This window comes from Phasianus colchicus, chromosome 1 (assembly GCF_987193195.1).
Source record: "Phasianus colchicus chromosome 1, bPhaCol1.hap1.1, whole genome shotgun sequence".
NCBI lineage: Eukaryota > Metazoa > Chordata > Aves > Galliformes > Phasianidae > Phasianus > Phasianus colchicus.
Window position 1 is genome coordinate 75,822,289 of NC_143436.1, and position 22,360 is coordinate 75,844,648.

At 38.6% G+C, this 22,360-nt stretch overlaps 1 protein-coding gene across 8 annotated transcripts in view; it reads right to left on the reverse strand.

The window, feature by feature from the left end:
• The window catches only part of VWF (von Willebrand factor), a 139,919-nt gene that overhangs the window by 66,273 nt on the left and 51,286 nt on the right, over nt 1-22,360 (reverse strand). For 7 of the 8 annotated variants that reach the window (XM_090148114.1, XM_031597117.2, XM_031597118.2 and 4 more), the window contains 10 exons: nt 20,983-21,121; nt 19,122-19,256; nt 12,014-12,160; nt 11,208-11,348; nt 8,733-8,852; nt 7,970-8,126; nt 7,278-7,436; nt 4,967-5,102; nt 934-2,261; nt 237-356 (listed from right to left, as the gene is read on the reverse strand). In XM_090148114.1, coding sequence (XP_090004240.1) covers nt 237-356; nt 934-2,261; nt 4,967-5,102; nt 7,278-7,436; nt 7,970-8,126; nt 8,733-8,852; nt 11,208-11,348; nt 12,014-12,160; nt 19,122-19,256; nt 20,983-21,121 — 2,582 coding nt within the window. The remainder of the gene's footprint in view (nt 1-236; nt 357-933; nt 2,262-4,966; nt 5,103-7,277; nt 7,437-7,969; nt 8,127-8,732; nt 8,853-11,207; nt 11,349-12,013; nt 12,161-19,121; nt 19,257-20,982; nt 21,122-22,360) is intronic. The other variant, XM_090148119.1, reaches the window with a different exon arrangement.

Below are 22,360 nucleotides of genomic sequence, written 5' to 3' on the forward strand. Positions count from 1 at the left end.
AAATAGTGCTGAAATCAGGACACAAAGATCCACAGCTGAAATGCTTTACATAAAATATATGTATATATTATATACATATATTTATATGTATATAAATCTAGCTTTTCTGAACAATTTTGCCATCTTTTAAAATAACAAACAAACAAACAAAAAAGACTTTAGTGAGTTGTTTGTCTAGTATAAGCAAAAGAATTTGAAAGCCATTATGTCTTTTGAGTTAAAAGACAGGCACATACTGATATCAGCACTTTCAATAAATGCCTGTACAAAGTTTTTCATTTCCTCAAACTCTGATGCTCCAATATTGGGACTTCCATCCAGAAGAAACATGACATCCATAGGTTTGTTGCACAACTCTGAGTTGGGAGGAAAAAAAAACAAAGAGCATTAAGCATGACAATCAGAACTAACATCTACTAATCTATTGGCAGGAGTAGAAAGGGCAGATAGCTGCAGTTGGAGAAAACAAAGCTGAAACAGTAAGTGTATTTAATGAAGGGCTCAAGATTTATATTTCAATTCCATCTTTTCTGCTACTGTTCTTTTGCTCTCAGAGGACTAAAAATAGTAAACCAGAAAAACAAACAAATAATTTAGTCACTTTAGATAAGAGGAACTTTGTTACTTTCTTGAGTTGGATAGATGAGAATACTCTTTTTTTGCTCTTACATTCCATCCTATCTGAAAGCTTCTGTACACTACTGACAAACACAGCCAAGGACTGCTCAGACCACAGAAGGCTGGCTGCAGGTCAATGGATGGCACTGCCAAACTGGGGTGGAATCACCTGACTCTAATAAGGATAAATGTTCCTTCCTTGGCATTTGGACAAAATATTAATTGAGATATGAGAAATTTCAGATACGTGAAGTAAAAACAAAGACAGGATAGAGGAAACAGGAAATTACACAAAAAAAATACATCCAACTTTACCTGGTATTTCTGTCCAAGCTTTATGAGAGCAGCATGACTGCAACACTAATTCAGGTGCTTCTTCAATAAGTGTGCTGTAACTTCGTAAGATTATTGGTCTATTAGGCTGACTGATCATTCTAAGCTCATGGACATTTGCACTGGGAGTTATGCCTATGGGAATAACATTTATACTCGTAGGATGTCGTGTTATAACATCAGTGGAAGGATTGGATGACACCATATATACCAAGTGAGGCACATTCTGCCTGCCCCCATTTGCTGATGTAAATGTATGTTTGGAAATATAGTCAAGGGCATGCCCAGTGTTGGTGGCCTTCCCTCCTTGGTAGGGTATACTCCTCACTTTCTCAATAATACTTTCTTTAGACTGTATTTCCCTAAAGGAATATTCCAGAGTGATAGTGTCTGAATACTGCATGACAGTAACATGAATATTTTCTTGTCCTATATTCATTTCTGTGAGCACCTTCTCAAGGAACTTCTTGATGATATTGAAATTTTCCTGTCCTACATTGTCAGATCCTTCAACAACAAAAGCAATGTCCAGACTTTTTGTAGTGGTATTTTCTGAGAAGTGTGGTGGTGCTGTAAGCACCCTCTGGGTAAATATGTCATCAAACATTGTTGGAGTGGGCACAGGAGAACTTTCTGCAGGCCCAAGATCACACAGATAATCGATTAGGAGATCTCTGTTATCCATTAGCTCCAACACATTATTCATTTGGAAGGATCTAGTATGTAACTGCTTTTCAATGAATCTGATTTGTTCCACATTAAAATATGGTCCAATTCCCACAGGTATAACTGTAATTTTTTTATTCTTCAAGGCTGGGATGATGGTGCGGACTTTTCCTGGAGACTTGCTTGCTAGAAATAGCATCGCAATTTGGGCAGCATTAGTCCTTTCTGCTTTTCCAAACACTTGAAACACAATGTATTTAAGGACTTCAGCAACAGATGCTACTTCATCACCTGTGTATTTTATGCTTTGGACAATTTTTTTCATCTGGGACTGTGTTTTGATATCTTTAAGGCCAAGGTAGATTGTAGGCCCAGCCCTGTATACCAGAATTGACACTCGGATTTTCTTTTGAGAGATGTGGAGTTTGTTCATCATTCCAGTTATGAAAGTCTTCAGCTGTTCAAAGTCCGTCTCTGACAGTTTATTGGAGCCATCCACTAGAAAGGCCAAGTCCATCATCTTGCTGCATGAATATTCACTAGGTGCAAGTTCTCTGTCCTCCTCTGGAGCAGGCGTTGTTAGTGTTAGGATTTCTTCCACTGGTTCACAGGACACACAGGTTAAATTCTTCCCTTCACACAGACTACAAAAAATCATCAAAAGTAACTATTAAAAAAAAAAACAAACAATGCTTCTAATAACATACTGCCCACATCTTACAAAAGAAAATCCACTGGTTATATATCTTAGAACAAAATCAAAAGAGTGATTTTTTTTCTTCCCCTTCCCCACAAGGAACTGTATAGCCAAACCCTATTAAACCCACTCAGAAGAGGAACAGTTCATGCATGTTTGTTTAAATACAGGAAGCTTTTGAAAATATATGCTGTATTTGTCAGACAGTGCTCTTCTTATAAAAGCTTTTGGTAGAACATGTAAAATCTATTCTAGGAACAGCATGGAAACACTTTGAGCTTGAGCAATGCAACAACTGGTGAACTTAACTGGAAACATGGTTTGCTTCACAAGGAAGAAAAGCTATGAGGCAAACTGGAGGCAGCTAATACAAAGAAAAATACTAGAGTTGGCTCTAATAAGATTTAGCAGAATTTGTGAAGAGGCTTAGCTTACTCAGGCTTTAATCTTAGCAAAAGAAAAATATAACCAGCTTTCTATCCACATCTAAACTGTACTAGTTTCCTTTGATTTTTTTCTGACTTGTTTTGTTTTGAATAGCTCTGGTACATGTTCATCTGTTGGGAGAAAAAGAGCCTACACTCACATAGTCATGTCCTCCGCTAACCACATATATTCACCCCCTAGTTTTTTAATGTCTGTTTCATTGTCTTCCCCATACTGCTTTCTATTTTCCAGTCCCTATGTGTTTCATCTGTTTTCTCTTATTCTTCTTACCTCCCTCACAATTTCTGCTCACCTCCCTTAGTACATTTTTCTCTTCTCCCTTCCATCTCAGGTTTGAGTGTTCTTCACTATCCAATGCATCTCTACATTATCGACTGCTAATCTTTTCTAAATCCCATAAGATTTTCCACTTCTGTCACTCTCCACCTTTTAGGAACTTGTTTATAATTCATTAATTTCTAACTTTAGCAAAGCTTTAACACTTCTACTCTGCTAATTCGTGTTTGTATAATTCTCTTTACTTCACTTATCTGACCAAAAATCTGTACATCTGTACTCATGAAAGTGGCTCAGAATCAGTAAAGACATTTTACTTGTATTACTGGACAGTATAAGGGAGAGAATATGGTAAGTATATGAAGGAGTAAGGATCAAAACGTACTAATTCTCACTGCCAAAGAAAACCAAAGATGTACAGACTGAACAAGTAAATGCTAGAAGAATTATCATTTTTTTCAGAAAAATGTGTCATTTTACATATGGCATCTTAGTTTTAAGTTCTTCCAGGGCTATATTATTTTCAAGCTGCTATGAGTGTCTTTTTAATTGAAGAATGCTCAGATATTTTTGGCATTAATGCAAACCAACAGAAGGTTTATTATTTTTAACCTAATATGAACAAGACTTTTCTAGTTTCCAATTTCCTTTGGGTATTTTCTATAAAATTTATTTTTGCACAATATCTTTTATTGTTTGTACAGATGGTGTAGGCATCTGTACAAATTAGGTGACAGCTATGCAAAAAGATGTTTCCCTAGTGAGGTAAGTTATCCTAATACTCTGTAATCTTTTGTGAGCTGCAGCCAATGGATCAACATTTAAGAAAAATTATTATTAAAAATTTCAAGGATTAGGAAACATATACTCATTTGTGAAGACTTTTTCTTGACCTCTTGATGGAATTCTAGGCTCTTCGTGAATACAGTTGTTTTCTTGATGGTGTTTTGTGGTTTTTGTTTTTTGTTTTTTTTTTTTTTGTTATTGATCAGCCTAACAGTCTCACGTCTTGGGTTTATAAGGCAGATGCACACTAGCTCCAGCAAAAGGCCAAGAATTCCAGTTTTGTACCCATCTGGAGGTTCTGTGAGGTTTAGACTGTTTGCAGCTAGGGTGTTAGTCTGGGCTAATAGCTACTGCAGTTTAACAACTCAGTTCCTATTAAATAAGATCAAATAACACAATGGAAAAGAGTTTTGTATTCACAGCAGTAGGAATTTCTAATTAAAGTATCTCTCAAGAGACTAGGCAGTTGAAGCAGGCCAAGCTTTCACGTAATATAGAACTTTGTGTAATATGCCATTTAGCAGCATACAATATGAAAATCTGCCTCTGCCACTTTGCAGCTGAAGGGTCTAATCCCACATAATGCTCAGCATAGTGCACCCTTGCATTAATTTTGTAATGTTTGGAAATGCATGCATGCAGGATCAGACTGTAGTATATCATCTTAAAATCTCAGTGAAATAATTTTCTCAATTATGCTGCACACTTCCAAATGCTCAGGATCTAGAAAGTTCAAGATGGAGTGCATTTTTGGATCTTGCACTATATATATGTAATTTTGTTTAGTACCAGCAGGAGGAAAGAGTTCTGATGGCTTTACTGATGTTGAATCACACCTTACAAAAAAGAAGAATGACTTAAATTAGTGGGGCCACCACACAGGGGAAAAGACACTGTTGAAAGGAATTAATGGATTTCCCTTTCTTAAATTCAATTGTCATCCAATTATCCCACCCATCAAAAAAGTTCATTTTCAGGATATTTAAGAAAGAGTCTTGACACAAAAGAGGGTTTCTAAGTCTCATCCTCAGTAGTGTATTTAAGTGAAGTCCAAAAGCTTATTTATGGGGATGCATTTCATCTCTCTCTCTTCGTCCTTCTCACAAGATATATTATTTCACTGCATAAACTCTTCCATCATACCAAGATTGACAGTGCTGCGGATGATCTCTGCTCAAAACTACTCTCCTTCCATGTGGGATCTTGACATCTCCAACTGCACACACTGGACAGTCTTCTGGACTGACACAATCCAGGGACAGTTCATCAAGTATTTTCCCTGTTTTGAAATAGAACAGTAGTATAAAAATGCCAGTATTCTTGAATTGCAAACTCAATCCATTGCATTTATACTGCTTAAAAAATAATGACTAGTTTTCTGAGTTGGGTTCAAGTTCTGAATACTCCACTAGTGTTAATGTCACTGCAAATTTGACTTCACAAACAGTTTTTGTTTTAGTGGGATACTGAAAATACTCAGTGTAGAACCTGCAATAGCCAGGGCCATGCAGAAGGTGAACACAGTTCAGAATAAAGTATTAAAAATACCATGAGAAAGAAACATTTTCCTTTTCACATGTATATTACTGATTTGTCCCCTTATTTCCTACCTCCTGGTACTCATCATACTGGAGTACTATTTAAATGTCTATTACCTGCATACTGAAGACTTTAGTATCATATTTAATACTTACATAAAGTTATATCCAAGAAGTCTCTCATCTTTCTGTAAAAGTGTAAACAGAAATACCAAGACCCAGAATAGCTATTTTTGGTCTTAAAAAAAATTTCTTTTTGTGCTTTCATGAGATATGAACCATAGAATAATAGAATCATAAAATCATAAAATCATAGAATAGCCTGGGTTGAAAAGGACCATAATGATCATTAGTTTCAACTTCTGCTATGTGCAGGGTTGCCAACCACTAGACCAGGCTGCCCGGATCCACATCCAGCCTGGCCTTGAATGCCTCCAGGAGTGGGGTATCCACAGTCTCCTTGGGCAATCTCTTCCAGTGTGTCACACGACCCTCTGGAAGTGAAAAACTTCCACCTAATATCTAACCTAGGCCTCCCCTTGTCTCAGTTTAAGACCATTTCCCCTTGTCCTATCACTATCCACTCACGTAAATAGCCGTCTCCCTTCCTGTTTATATGCTCCCTACAAGTACTGGAAGGCCACAATGAGGTCTCCCTGGGGCCTTCTCTTCTCCAAGCTAAACAATCCCAGTTCCTTCAACATTTTAACTCTGATCTTATGAGCCATATTTTCACCTGAGTTTTCATTCTTCATTTGGATCTTCCTTATCTTTCATATTTTCCTCCTGCACTTTTTTCATTTTCCCCTTTCTAAGAAAGATGATGGGTACAGTTAAGCTGAAAGCTGCCGGGCAACTTCAGAAGTATCGGAGCCCTGAGAGCAGTAAGCAGGTCAAGTTGATGAGTTTCCTCCACCATAGGAGCTGCTTTGAAGGCAAGCATTTTATGACTATTGAAATAGGCTGGTTTTGGGATCAATCTTAATGACCAATATATTAATTTATTAAAAGGAATCAACACATGCTAGTTAAAACATTTTTCAGTTTAGCTTTGCTTGGTGTGTGAACAGCCTTGTTTTTCTCAACAGTTCTGCTTCACAGAAGCACTGAAGTCACAGTAAGACTACTTTAATCTTTGCATCCACCAGGTGGAAGAATTTTTCTTGAATTTCACGTAAATTGTTTTGAGTTACAGTGCACCAAGATAGAAAACTGTTCATTGGGGAAAAACAGCTAAAAGATCATCCGTAGGGCACTAGAAAGAAGATGATGGTGGAAAAATGAGGAGAAAGTAAGTGGTTTAAGACCACCAGAGGGCCATGCATGCCCAGAGGGACATTAGCACATATTAACGAGTTCTTGGAAAAGAATGAATATGTATGCCAATGTATTGCATATGTATGTCTTAATTGTTTAAATGTGGAACCAGAACTCCCAGTGTGCATGCTTGGTTTATCAAGTTGCCTTGTACGTGTCACGCGAAATAAGGAAACGTTGGCTTTCTAACTCCACATTGCAGTTAGAGAGTTTCTTTTCTGGATTTCAGATAACTGCATCCAGCACAAATTCATAACCTACAGAGGCAACAGCCTCTATCATTATATAGCCCCTAGTCCCCCTATCTCCCTGATTACACTGCTCTCGTCTCATCATTCTCAATGACAAGGTTCCATTCTTCTCTTCCTGGAACCATTTAGTGCCCTCCACATATTGTTCTCATCTCACGGACACAAACTAGGATTCCTAACCAAATTCTAACTTACGTTGCAAGAAACTGTGGTGAAAATACATCAATAAAACAGTTGAGGAATCAATTGCAATATCTAAACCCTAAGCAATTTCCATCCTTAGAAACCTGTGAATGTTCCTGGAATGTAAGACTGTAATTAACTGACTACAGCAAAAGATGGACTTACCTGCAGGACAGTGAACATGGCATCCTTCTACACACTGTAAAGGGCACTTCAAAGGTTCTGCGTGTTGGCATGTTATAGGACAAGCAGGTCCACAGCTATTGTATCTCCATTCACATTGATTATCTAAATCTTGTTTATTTAGGTTCTCACAGCTTTGTGCTATACAATAAAAGAATTGAAGGCAAAAAATCAACACTGAAGTCATCATGTCTTTCAGAACTAAGACACCAAATTGAATACAAGGTGTACCACATATGTATTGAGAAAGATTTACAATTTAAAATAACTTCCCCCAGTCCATCCAGGGCAGGCTACTTCTTCAAATACATCTATTTTTTCACATAATGAAATACTTGGTGTAGATGAGGAAGAGTTGTTCTTGACAAAAATGATTACTAAGAACAAACTCTATACCTATTAAAAAAAAATCTGGATTTGACTGGTCTGCAATCCATTCTATCCTCTTGTTGAGGAAATGGCTTTTCAAAATAAATAGAAAAGGGAGGGGAAAAGTCACAATGAGTTGCAATCTTTGTTCCATTACAGTGAATTTCTCTGGACATCAGAGGGAACAGAACTAGATAAGAATAGTCTAGCTGAGCCAACGGCTTCTTGATAAAGAATTTATACCTTTTCCATTTGCTTGTCATTCAAAATCATTTCCAATTCTTCCCCATCAACATCATACTTACGGCACAGATCTCGTGATCTCCAGTGAACAGTAACACCTTTTTGTGCACAGACATGTGCATAGGCTGCTATAGCATCACAGAAACAAGCACAGTCTCCAATAGATTCACAGGCACAAGTGTCATACATGCAAATATCTATGTATGGCTCAGGATTCACCTGAAAAAGATGAATTTAGGATACAGTACGCTAAATCACCTTAACCTAAACGTATTTAACATTCAGATGGTTTGGCTGCTCCACTCACCAAGAGCTGAGATGTTATGTAAATCAGCGCAGATCCTTCTGCTGATGCCAGCAAGAACTTAAATGGGGCCACATTCTCAGTTACAGGCACTGTAGTTTACTGTCCACCTTACTGCTCCTTATGTGGATCAGCTTTATAAATTTTGAGCCCTATTACCAAACTGTCTTGTGCAGTTTGAGTAGAAAGAAGCTTGAATGGCATTAAATTAGGTTAACTTTTCCTCCACCCTTCTCTTCCAAAATGCCAACCCTTTTACTTGACTTCATGCATCTCTCTACAGTTTAGAATGAAATTTTCCTCAAGCAGTAGTTTTTCTGTGGTTTTCCACTAGGGAAATCTTGCATTTTCCCAGCTGCTATAGCTATCAGCTAAAGACAGGGTCAGAGATGAGAATACCAACTAGGCAGTCCATGTTCCATGTGCTGTCAGAGTAACAGCACTATTTCCCTTAGCTGTAATAACTATCAGCACAGGTCATGAAGAACTGATAAATGAGAAACACAGGACATGATACTTACAAGTTTTTTGCATTCTTCAAAGAGACCTCCAGACAGAATGTTGCATGATGTTTCTACCATCACCTGCTTCAAGACGTTGTCATTACACAGTGGAGACACCAGGGCCTGTTCCCAGTTGAACTTAATATCATAAGAGACATGTACACACTGCATTAGCCTTGCTTTCAGAACCTCAGGACTCTTCAAACTGAACAGATTCACTCACTTTAGACATTTTTAATAACAAGAAATCTGCAGAATGCAAAGCAAAGCAGGTCACCTGCCACATTTTCTCCAGCTCCGGCATGCTACAGTCTTAACGTAGATATAATCTTAATGGTAAGTGCTGCTGTACCAAACACCTATCCTGAAAAACAATCATTCACAGCTCTTCAGAAGGCACGAGAGACTCTTCAAAATACAATAGCCAAGGTCACTGCTGAATACAAAAAGGCTCAGAAGTCTCCATTTTAATTTAGCTAAGAACACAGATACTAATATGGTTTTTATCACGGTGATATACTGTAGATTCTACCCTGCACATCTCACTCCTCATTGCCATAATTTCTCCTATTCTCCAGTCAATACTGAAGTTATGTCACCACACATAAGTAAACCAACTCAAAATTCCATGTGATCAAAAATGAATATTTAGTTTTGTTTTCTAATTATTTAAATATTTTGAGGAAAGATCTTTTCTTCCTCCCTTTGAAAATATAGGCCTTTTTGAGACAAAGTTTTCAGTCTTGAGGGCATCATATGAATGAAAAATTCCATTCTTTAAATATCAAAAAAGTTGCCTTCAAATTGTTTCCAAAATTTTGGGTATGGAAATACTTTTGGACATATTATTTGTGAGCTTGAGACAAATTTATTATTCAGTTTCTTCCTTTCAAAACTCAGCATTTGGAAAAGAAGTGCACTCTCACATGTAACATAACTAGTACACTGTGAAATCACATTTTCTCCAGGACAAGGACTTGCATAACACTTTCAGATAGCAGTTAAGCTTCTCAAAATTCAGAAGCAGTGATAACTGTGAGATTATTCTTTTACATCATTGTCCCAAAGCTTGCTGGGGACACAGATGAACAAGTCCAAGCAAGTCCTGGGCAAGGGTTGTGAAATCCTTTGTCTGAGGCACACAGATGGACAAGGCTAGGGCAACGAGAGAGAGAGAGAAGCCGCAGATTAATGGCCAGGAAGCAGTCTTTCGTGTGGGTTTATCTCAAGGAAGATGGCTATCTTGGGAGGTACTGCACATGACTCTTACCCAAGTGCCCAGGAATGCAACAATGGCAGAAGAAGGATAAAAAGGGGACCTACAATCATGAGGTTGAGCTTTTCTGGCAACAGATTCCTCATGAAGAAGAAGAGGTTTCTGACGACAGGAGAAGCCTTATGACCTGCCTCTCTCCCTCCTGGACTTGCTCTGCGCTCTACCAGCATGCTGAAGAAGAACAGAGGTGTCTGCCATCCGATTCCTCACTATGGAATTCCTGCATGCTGACACTCTCCTGGGCCTGCTACCTGAGTCCCGCTGCTTCCTCCCATACTGGCTTTGCGACTTATTCCTGCTACCTGCTTGCTGCCCAAGGCCAGCCACACTGCTGCTGCTCTCCCCCTGCACTTTTGCCTCAAACCTGCGAAACGGCATGCAACGGGACCACTGCTGGATCCTGGTAGTGACTATCCCACTTCATGCAATTCTTGCTTATTTCCTATCTTTTCTATCACTTTCCTTCCCTTCCCCATCTCCCTAATTCATAATAGTCGCTGTCCTTCCCTTCCCCGTCTCCCTAATTAGGATTTATAATAAATTGGTCAGACCAACATTTGAACCGTTGTTTTTAAACTCACACTGGGTATTTACATATTAAAAAGAACCTCCTCTCCCTCCTATAAATTGGAGTGAGACAATAACATGGCAAAAAGGTCTTACATTCACTCTTGTACCTTGCCTTTTCTGTTCATGCCTCTCTAATCTGAAAATAGTAACAGAATGCTCTCTAAATAACATCAAAAATAATACAGAAAGAAATTAGTCTATGCATTGAGCCATTCATAAATGGATGAACTAAGATGTGAGATACAGGGATAAAGAAGTTTGGATGGAAAAATATGAAACATTTATCTGAATTTGTTCTGTCTGAAAATTACATCTGGTTGAGTTTTTTTTGTTGTTTTTTTTTTTTTATTTTTTTAAATTAAGTTTCACAATGAGATTTCCAGTTATACCTGGATTTTTAGCATCTAGACTGGCAAACTCTATAAGGTCTTTACCTTTCAGACTGGCTATGTTAACATTCATCTAAAGCCAAGATGCCTAGAGGCAGTAAAATATTTAATTGATCTTTCATCAAATTTCAAAAAAGAATATTGGAAAAAAATTATACGAGTTCATTTTTGTTTATTTCTATTCCTTCAGAGCTCTTTAAGCACTCCTAAGTGATACTGTAAACAGTATTAATTAGTTTTCATTTCATTCACAATCACCTTTTCGACATCAGCACAATACGTATTAACTTTCCAAGAGTTTCCAAAGTCAACTGGATCCACTTCAAGATGTTCATTGCTGCTGGTTAAATCATTATTCTGGATTCCATCAAAATTTCCACATAGACCACACACTTGATCCTTGCAGGGAAAGAAACACAAAATACATAAATGATACATCTATAGCCTGGCTCAGAGTTTTGTTTTAAAGTCTTTTTAACCTAGTGCATTAAAGGCATAAGTCTTAAAAACTGAATTATCTCTGTCCTTGTCAAATTCCCTAAAACATACACAATCTGACATGCAGAATGTTTAGTTCCCATTCTGCTTAACTGAAAGTAGGACTAGCCTGTCTCCATGTCTTCAGGGATGTGAGAAGACAACTCTGACTAGTGGTGCCTGTTGGGTCTGTTTGGGCCAGGACCAGGAAGTTTACATATGACCCCATTTTATTCCTCAAGATGACTGTCCAGTCACCATCACTAGTGAACCTGGCTCCCTACACAGCTCCTCTTGTACATGAAAGAAATTTTTTCAGTCTTTCAAAGCAGAGTTACTGTTAGGCACTATAGCACTCATCATCATAGCTCATCTCCAAAGACAGAGAATTTAGCCTTTACAGTTGAAGGACCAGGTAAAGTAAGCAACCCTTGTGTATTACAAAAAAAAAATCTCTTCATTTTCAAGCAAGTAGCTAATACTTCAAGGGAATCTATCTGCATGTCTGCATTAAAAAGTGCTATCAACAAGGGAGGATGTAAGTGCATTCTTTAGTGAGAGTAAGAATTAAAGCAAAAAACACTTACATTGAAAGTGGCTTTTAAGATAACTGAGACTCCCATAGCAAGATCCCATGTCACAGTGATGCTTTTGCTCAGTAAAATGATGTAATAACGGCCAGACTTCATGACTTCTAAGTCACTGCTGTCTTTAGGAGATACCTTAATGTTTACCTGAACAAGAAAAACGTTGTATTATCAATGATTTTCTTTTTCACATATACCATTTTCCCAGTAGGACGTGAACTCATATAACAGTGGTTATGTTCAACCATGCTGTTTGCCAAAGAACAGCCAGCTCATAGAAACCACACAGATAATCCAAGAGGGTTTGCAAAACTGCAAACAAATGACATATACAAGACTAATTACATGCCTGCCTCTACTCGGAAAAGCTGCTGTGGATAAGTTAATTCCTTAAAAGTAAAGCTTCTGAAGAGCAAATCAGGATGAAAATACAGTCTTTCAATCTCATCACATTTCTGCACCTTTGAATGAGGTATTGTCGCATGCATTACTTAGAGAAAGTTGAAAGCTTAAACACCTCCAAAAAAATTGCAAAGCTGAAGTAGGGTTAATAAGGAGGGCCAGGTATATACAATTAATGAACAGTTAAATATTTTGTAGTTGTTCATTGAATAATCCTTATTTATAACATTATATTATTTTTTTTCTAAAAAAAGAAAAAAAAGGAAAGAAAAATTTTGTACTCCTGAGGCAGGTAGCAAGAAAAAGGCTGGATTGGTATAGGTGTAAAGCAAACAGAGACACCCACGTGCATGGGTATGCTGAAGAACCAGAGCCTGATTCCTAAGTCAGGAAGTTGTTTTTTTCTCTGACCAGTTACTCCAACAGGAAAAGCCCTGACAAGTTCCTTTTGATGTCTTTTCATTTTTCCACCCCTTTTACTTCCTGTGTGTGCCTTTCCACCCTCTTTTCATCTAGCTGCCAATTCACAGTCTGCAGCTAATGGGAACTTGAGGCATTAATTTAAAATACTTTCTTTCAATCCCTTTTCAATGGTTGTGGTCATAATAGCTTTCCCTTTTCTTGATAGATTGTGATTTAATCCAGCAGGTAGTGGTGATGGTCTACATGGGACTGATGGAGCATAGGATAGACCTGCACCACACAACTGCATGCCTACAGTAACACCATTGAGCACTGGCCCATGAAAGAATATGAACCTCCACCATAGACTGATCATCACTCTGTAAGAGATTATTATTTTGCATCATCATTGTCTCAAAGCTTGCTGAGGACACAGACGAACAAGTTCAGGCAAGTCCTGGGCAAGGGTTGTGAAATCCTTTGTCTAAAGGACACAGATGAACAAGTTCAAGCAAGTCCTGGTCAGGGGTTGAGAGATCTTTTGTCTGGAGAAGTTTGATGGACAAGTCTTGGGCAAGGATTGCAAAATCTTTTGTCCGAAGGTGACCGAAGATGGACTGGGCTGGGGGCAATGAGAGAGAGATAAGCTGCAGCTTAATAGCTGCAAAGTGGTCTTTTGTGTGGGATTATCTCGAGGAAGATGGCCATCTCGGGAAGTACTCGCAGGACTCCTGCTAAAACGCCCAGGGATGTCACGTAGGCAGGAGAAGAAGTAGGATAAAAGGAGGAATCGAAAACCATGAGGAAGGGAGGTTTTCTGCCATCAGATTCCTCACCACGGAATTCCTGCATGCCGACGGACTCTCCTGGGCCTGCTACCTGAATCCTGCTGCTTCCTCCTGGACTGGCTCTGCGACTTCTTCCTGCTACCTGTTGCCGCCCCAGGCCTTCCACGCTGCTGCTCTCCCCCCCTGCTGCTTCTGCCTCGGACCTTCGGAACGTCGTGCAACGGGACCGCTGCTGGATCCTGGTGGTGACTATCCCCGCTTCACGGCATTCTTGCTTTTTCCTAGCTTTTCTATCGCACTCCTTCCCTTCCCCATCTCCCTAATTAGACTTATAATAAACTGGTTGGACTAACATATGAACCGTTGTTTCTTAATCTCACACCGGGTATACAGATATTAAAAGAACCTCAGCTCCCTCCTATAAATTGGAGCGTGACACACTCATCTTAAATTGCGTCAACCCGCATCACGACAGGCAATTGTATAAGCATCACAATGTGTCAGATCTCTGTATTAGGGTGACCTCTAGCTAACTCAATCATCGGTTCACGCTGAGAAGGGGTGGAGTGCTTGGGAACTGCTGAGTCATGGCCTGAACCGCTGATTGATCACCTGAGGCAAGGACTGAGTCAGCCATGGGAGCACAGGTGAAGGCAATTCACCTGTGCGACCAGAAGGGGTGGAGCCTGGCTCCACCTCTCCTGGATCGCATTTAAGGGCTGACTGGAGGTTCCTCCCTTTGGAGTTTTCTACTGCGAGCCTAGGACATGGATGAGCACTTCATTTTTGATTGTCTCTTTCCACTGTGATAATCTAACTATAAACCTGTAAAACACTATCCTGACCATGCCACTCTTCTAATTGTGCATTTATTAATTGTACAAGTTGTAATCAGATGTTCAACTCAAAAATCTGTTCATGTCTCTTTACCATACTTTCATGAGACATATCTTATCAGAGAAAAATATTTTTTGCTTCACAGTCACACCTCATTCATGTCATCTGTTTTTGGCAATATGTGCATTTGTGAATAACAATTTTCAATGATGAAGCACATGAATAGTAACATTCCTTCAAAAATTTCTGATGAACACCTTGAGATCTCATTAAGAATTGCAACCACTGCCATAAAACAAGACAGACGGATTAGTTTCACAAAACACGGTCAAATATCCCAATAATTTTATGTTTTTGTTGTTTTCTTATTTTAATTTTTTAATTAGAATATTGAAAGTCAAAATGTTCTGATACTTACGTATTAACTGTATTGTATATTATGCGAGGGCTGCCCTAAAACTAATGCCTCCTATTGTTTTATGTTGGCCTGTGATATCAGAGGCAGATGTTGGTAGTATGGTAGTAGAGGTTGAAGCTTCCCAGCAGTATTCCATTACAGTCTGTTGCCATGCAAAAGGAGGAGCAGAGGGGCAGTCTGACAAAATGGAGGCTGATATGTAAGTACATATGAAGCAAAGGCATGGAATTGAATTCCTCCATATCACTACGCTTTCATCATCACTTTCTGAATGTTTATGGAGACCCAAACAGTGGATGTTAGCACAGGGAGGTGGTGTGTTTCAGCAGTGGCAACAGTAACTGTAGGTCACTTCTACAGGTGCAGATCTTTACAAGCATGGTATGCAGGCTGCATACAATGGTGAAAATGCATGCACTGGTGAAAATGCATAGCTAATGGTGGTAAGCATGTTGAAAAATGGTATTTTGGAGCTGAGAGTTTGCTCTATCATATAGTGTTACTGTGCCTTTTCTATCTGTTGTTGAAATAAATAGGAGGCATTACTTTCATAGCAACCTACATATATGAAGTCCAAGACAATTCCTCTTCACTCAGTGCAACCCAGACAAACCAGAAGTTTGGACATCTGTGATCTACACTGTTAGTGCAGTGACTGAGAACTGCTTGCTTGTGAAAGAGGTAGATGAAACATTTCAATCAGTGCAAATCATGATAAAAGCATGGAAGAAAGAGGAGCCCAGAAACCATTCATCCTCTTCGTGGTATAAGAAAAAATTTCTTCCTTATCTCATTATGTTTCCCTGCTCAATTCAGTAAAAATACTACAATACAATTCAATTTTCTTCATCAGTGCAGTATGATCAAAAGCCTTTATACACAGAGAAGACAGTTTACAATCCTGAAGGATCTCATGAAGAGAGCTTTAAATATTTTTAGGAGAAAAATATGCTAAAAATAGATTATTTAGGAACTGGAAGCATTTTCATCTTCCCCAAAGTATCACATGTACTATCTAGATGTATTTGATTGCAGTTAATATAAATACCTATAGTAATCCATCTCTTTCAAACACTGGAGAAAAAAAAACAAAAACAAAGGGGGACTGTGAAGTCATGGCTTGAACTGCTCATTGAGCACCTGATGAAGGGTTGTGGCTCGCCTAGGGAGCACATGCAAATTGTTTGCATTTGTGCTCCTCATATGATCAGAAGTAGTGGAGCCAGGGTGAAGTCACTCCAGCCTGTTTCCCCTTCCTACATAGCCAGAGTCCCTTCACCAGCTGTTTGTGAGTTCAACTCTTCTTTCTATATATGACTATTGGCCTCCTTGCAAATTCTTTGATATTGCCAAGAAGCTGTCAGATGCTGTTTTACTTTTTTTGTGAGTAGAACATTTGGCATAGTTGGCAGGATACCAGGGGAAGTATCCAGAACTCAAAGACAGAAATGGCACTAAGGAGTTCCCAGTTAAAGGAATTAGGATTTAAAGGGACTGTTTATGAGGAGGATTTTGAAAGTCTCAACCTAGTTAAATTTATAGCAGGGATGAGAGCCCCTCTTAGCAACATGGCACCCTAGTAGCTATTTTGAACCCTCTGGTAGCTGTAGATGGAACTGTGCAACAAGCAGCACAGATACAAGCTGATCTAGGGGAAACAAAACACCCAAGATCCAAGTGAAATCTGTACCCAATAGAAACTAGAGAGACTTAATCTTGCAAACCAACTTGAAGGGCTCCACAATTAGGACTAGTAAGAGTATCTCACCGGCAAATGTAGAATGATCTAATAAAATCAGGGGTCCAACCCCAAAAGATAATAGACAACTGAATCATGTATTACTAAATTTATGGCAGCAACTTAATGATTGATGTTTTAAGCCCACCCCAACACGAAGGGTGTAAGAAGAATAGAGTGAATCTCCACCCAGCCATGGAATTTAGAAGACATCTTGAAACCTTCAACATGAAGGTAGCAGCCCCAGGCAGCCCAGTTGGCCATTGCTAGGGCTTCCATGGAACAAAATCTGTGCCTAGATATATTAATGGCATGAAATGAGGGAGAAGGTCCTCTTAGAGTTTGGGCTTCCTTGGTGGACTGAAGGCCATACTTAGAACTAACAATCTATTGGTCTTGGAAGACTATACAAAAGATCATGGCTCTAGCAGATACTGGAGCTGAAACAACTATAATTCATGGCAATCCATCAAGATTTCTGGGCATGCATAATGTTGTAGGAGGGTTTGGAGTTAAAATGATTCCATTAACCTAAACTTGGTTGATGTTAGGTGTAGGGTGTCTTGCCCCCTAGGAGTATGTAGTTTCTATAGCCCGAATTCAGAAATATATATTAGGCATAGATACACTCTTGGGGCTGACTCTCCAAACTAATATTGGATAGTTCAGGTTAGAGATTAGAAGTGTTAGTGTCTGGGCCTGGTCAGTTGTGCAGGAATATGCAAAGCATGAGCCTATTAGGTTAACTCAGCCATCACTAATATGAAGCAGTGTCAACTCCCAGGCAGACAAGAAGAAATTATGAAAACTATTAGAAGAAATTAGAGAAAGTAGGAATTATATAATCAATGCATAGCCCATGTAACTCTCCTATATGGCCAATCCAGAAACCAGATGGAACATGGTGCATGACTGTAGGTATAACCCTACCAATTCATACTGCAGTACCCAATGCTGCTACCCTCGTGGACATGTCGAGCAGGGAGCTGGAGATCTACTATTGTGTCCTGGATCTGTCTGATGCATTCTTTGGCACTCCAGTTGCTAAGGAATCACAGAACCAATTTGCCTTCACATAGGAGGATAGGCAATCGACCTTCTAGGTCCTAACACAAGGGTAGTTGAACTATTCAACCTTCTGCCACAATTTGGCTGCACATCAATTAGGCAAAATGGGATAAAGCTAATAATGTATAACATATTATTTCACATTAACCTCTTCCACTTTGGAAGCGCTGGAGAAAATGGTAAACTCATTACCAGCTTGCTTGTAGGAGAAAGGATGTGTTATGAGCCCACAGGAAGTCTAAGGGTCTGGACTGTCAGTAAAATTCTTGGGAGATATTATTAATAAAATTCAAGCATCCTTAGTACCAACCATGGCAAAACACAGGAATTTCTGGGCATATTGGGACATTCATATACCTTCAAATACCCCACCTCATGCAGATTTTAAGAACTCTATATGCTCGGGGACATGATTTAGTGGTGAGATGTTAGGGTAGCATGGTTAGTTTGTGGTTGGACTTGATCTTGATTTTATATCGATTAACTAAGAAATGCTAACTGTGGGAGTGGGGACAACCAGAACAAGATGCTCTTCAATGGACAAAGTTAGCTGCTAAATAAGCACAGGTGCTTGTATATTTGATCCCACTCTCCCCACCAAATTGGATGTACGTGTGAATCAGGAAGGGTTTGACTGGGGATTGTGGCAGCAGTTATTGGCTACCTGTTCTGCATTGCAGGTGGTAGAACCAGTAACACAGACAGCAGTAGTAAAATGCTGCCTATTCAGGTGTCAGTGAAAGATCTGGCCCATATTCCTGAGACAAGGTGGCCCAAACCCAAAAGTTTGCGCTCTGGCTTGCATATGCAGCAATGCAGTTGTTTGTCTTCTTTGCCACTGAAGTAAGAATTGCAAAAAACATTTGGCTCAGTGACATACCACAGCAATGCACCCCCATGAGGTTCCCATCTCTCCACCAGAGAAGAGTCTCATACAAGAAGGAAAATATTCAATTCAAGAGAGTGCCTGATACATATGTGTGTCCAGAAGAGGAAATCCAAGTAAACGGTGTGCAGTTGCATGTCATCCCTCAACCAAGACAATCTGGTTTGAAGAAGGGGATGGACAAAGTAGTCAGTGGGCTGAATTATGAGCAGTGTGGACCCCCAAAAGCCGGGTGATACTGCATTGAATGTCTGCATGGATAGCTGGGTAGTCTACCAAGGAATTCAACTTTGAGTCACACAGTCAGCTGCTTGGGACTCCGTTCACACTAGTCCCTTTGCTACTCTGCTCCTGTATCACACTTCCACTATGTTGACCTTTCTGATTGTAACATTAAGCAAAAAGGCTAATTACAGTAATACAATGATTATAATCCTACTAATCTGTTCACTTGGTGATATAGTTTTCAAGAACCACTGAGCATGAGATTATTCATACCTAAAGTCACAAAAATTCCAAAATTATAATGAACTCTTCAAAAAAAGGAAAAGAAAGAGAAGCTTACGTACATTTCCATTAAGCAACTCTATTTCTCCACCTTTATACAAAATGATAACCCTTTTGGTACACTTTTCACCAGTGAAGCTGCACCCTTCATTTGAAATCAGTATCCGGAATGTCCCAGAGTTATTCTTGCAGAAATCCTATCAGACAAAAATAAATTAGTAAATCATTGCTATGGACATTTTACAAACATATGCAGATGTCTGAAGAAAAAGGGAGTCTCAAATAGAGCTACTCTGAAAGTAATACCTCCAGTATATTATTACAATGTCAAAGGTGGATGTTGGTGGTACAGCAGTAGAGGCTGGACTTTCCCACAAATTTTCTATTACATTTTCTTGATGGACAGATAATTTTGTTAGTGACAGATGGTAGTCTGACAAAATGGCAGCTGACATGGACTGAAGTAAAGGTGTGAAACTGAATTTCTCCATCAGAAAAAAATGGCACCCATTGACATTCATCAACACTTGCTGAACATCTACAGAGACCAAAGAGAGAATGGGAGCACAGTAAAGCAGTAGGTGCTGTGTTTCAGCAATGGCAATGAAGACAATGTGTCACCTCTACAGGTGCAGATTTTTACAATTGTGGTTTGCAAGTTCTTGTTCATCACTGGTGAAGATGCATAGTTAACAGCAGTAAACATGTTGAGAAATAGCTTTCTGTGGCTAAGAATTTGTTCTATGAAGTAGCGTTATTGTGCTTTGTATCTGTTATAGTTTATATGGAGATAAATCAGAGCATAACTTTCAGAGTGACCTACATAATACTCAAAGTAATCTATGTGGCAAATAAGATATATGCTGACATGTCCATTTTTCCTACGTTGATTAATTTATCTATTAGCATTAATAGAGGTTTTGGTTCACCTATTCAAGAATGAGGCACACTCAGTCAGTGATATTTTAAATAGTCTTGTAGTAGTGTATATTCTTATTGTTCCTAAGATTGTAGTATTACTGAGCTCTCACTAGCATCAGGATCATCAGCCTTCTATGGTAATGCAGCTGGTATCAAAGTGGAAACATGTTTCAAAGATCCAGCCAAAGACGCAATGATGACACTGTTCTGTCCAAGAAGAATTTCAGGGAGAAAGGTACTTCATGAAAAGGCTCGTCGGGAAAAATCATGAAACAGGACAATTTTTAACTGGAGAAGGCTATTATATAAATTAACAGCAGGTCCATCTATTTTTAGACCAAATTTTAAAATAAATTCTTCTTTCAAACACAGACTTTTAAATACATAATGATTTGCATTTGTAATTGCCTTAATTTCATTTAACTCTCCAAATTTCTGATAGCTCCCGTAAATCACAGACTAAAGTTAGCGTGCTATGTATTTATTCACCCCTCCACTTTGCTGTAAGGAAAATGAGTAATTTACTCTAGTTTTGCATGAAACAGTGATAGTGCCAAAGTGAACAAGCAGAGTCTGTGCTTTGGAAGCATTTAGAGAGCGTTCACTAAATACTTTTCTAAGGCATACTGAAGAAGTCTGATCCAGTAAGTCTGTACTAGAGGATGAAGTGGTTAGCAGAAAGGGATAAAGGACTGACTAATGGGCATCTAAAATTCATCACTAGAAATGAGATTTGTATTGTATTGTTCCTCCATAACATGCTACACTCACACATCTTATGACTGCCAGCTAGACACACCACAATCCTAATTTCACTTCTCTATAATGTGATGTAGTCTTATAATTTCTCAAGGTATTTTTGAAGCCATTGATAAACTCTGCTCTCTTCTGCCATGCATCTGGCTTAGCGATCAAGACAGTGATACTGTGGCTTATGCAAATGTTGGATTTCTCTGGTGTAAAACACGGGCATCATGAGTTAGGCACTTGACATATTCTTACCTGAACTAATACATACTGACATTCTCCTGGAAACTTGTATTTCATTCCATCAAATGTCAAATAATGAGCTGCACCAATAACAGTGCAGGTACCATCACAGATATTTTTGGTGCATTCCCACTTTCGACCATGACAGACACTGCAACATAGGAAAATGAGTGATCTTTAGTATTTATATCATTACTTGCAATATATAAAATAAGTAAAAGAATGTAAAGTGCTTGAGGAAAAGTGAGACAGTGAAAGTATCTCCCTCCAGGAGCTCATGAACTGATGATTCTCCAAGGGATACACAACAAGCAGTGATACAAAATAATGACCTTTCACCATCTGAAAAAGCTTCTAATCTTACTTGTCATACACCAGTAATGTGTTGAACAGCACACAAAGATTCTGGGGGCCCTCAAGTTCAATGCATTTTAAAAAGGGTTGGTTCTTCAGCATAAAATGTGTTCAGAAATCTTTCATAATTTGGTATTTTTCAAGTTCTTCAAAACAAAACACTTGAAAATAAAGTAACATAAGTGACAAATAACTAAGGGAGGAAAATGGATTTTGAGCCTTTGTACATCTGTAAAACAAGACATACTGTCTAATCTACTTTCGTATGAGAAAGGTGGCACCTCTGCTCTGAGCCCAAAACTTTGTTAATGACTGAAGTATGTTTCTCATCAAGATACTTGAAAAAAAGATTGGAGTCCAAGTTTTGTAAGCAAGTGTCAGTGATTAAATTCTGCAGTAAGTAAATAAGTAAGCACATAATTACATAATTAGGGATACAGATTCTGTGCTGAAAATGGGTTGACTATAAATGCAAAAAGCTGATAGTTCAGTTTGACTTTCTTCACGATCAGCTTTCTTTAAATCTGAAATAAACTGAGGTGTCTATGATTCATCCACAGTAAGAAGCACATGCAACAAGGCTTTATGAACAGAACAACTTTCTCTGCTATTCTGTTATCTCACAGTGGAAGTAATGATATTAAAACCTAACTCATCCCTCAAGTTCCCCTGCAGGAAACAGTTTTGGACAGAAAGTATACAACTGCACATTATTAACTCTCTGTATGTTCTTCTGCTGTATATTGTACTGTATTATTCATGCTCTCATATAACAGAATTTTCTTCTGTTTTGTCTATTTCACATGCTGATTTACTATGTCTAATGTTTTTCTTAATTAAATTGACACCAAGAAATCTTTTGCCTAGTACATCAAAGTAGCACATTTTTTGAAAAATGAGTATATAATATTTCCAGTACTCAGAACTGGAAATACAAGTATAAAAAAAAAGTCTCTGTAACATTTTTTCTTGCAGGCCATTTTAGGGTTTGTTGGTTGTCGTTTGGGGAGAGGGAAGCTGTTTCAGTTTTTCACTT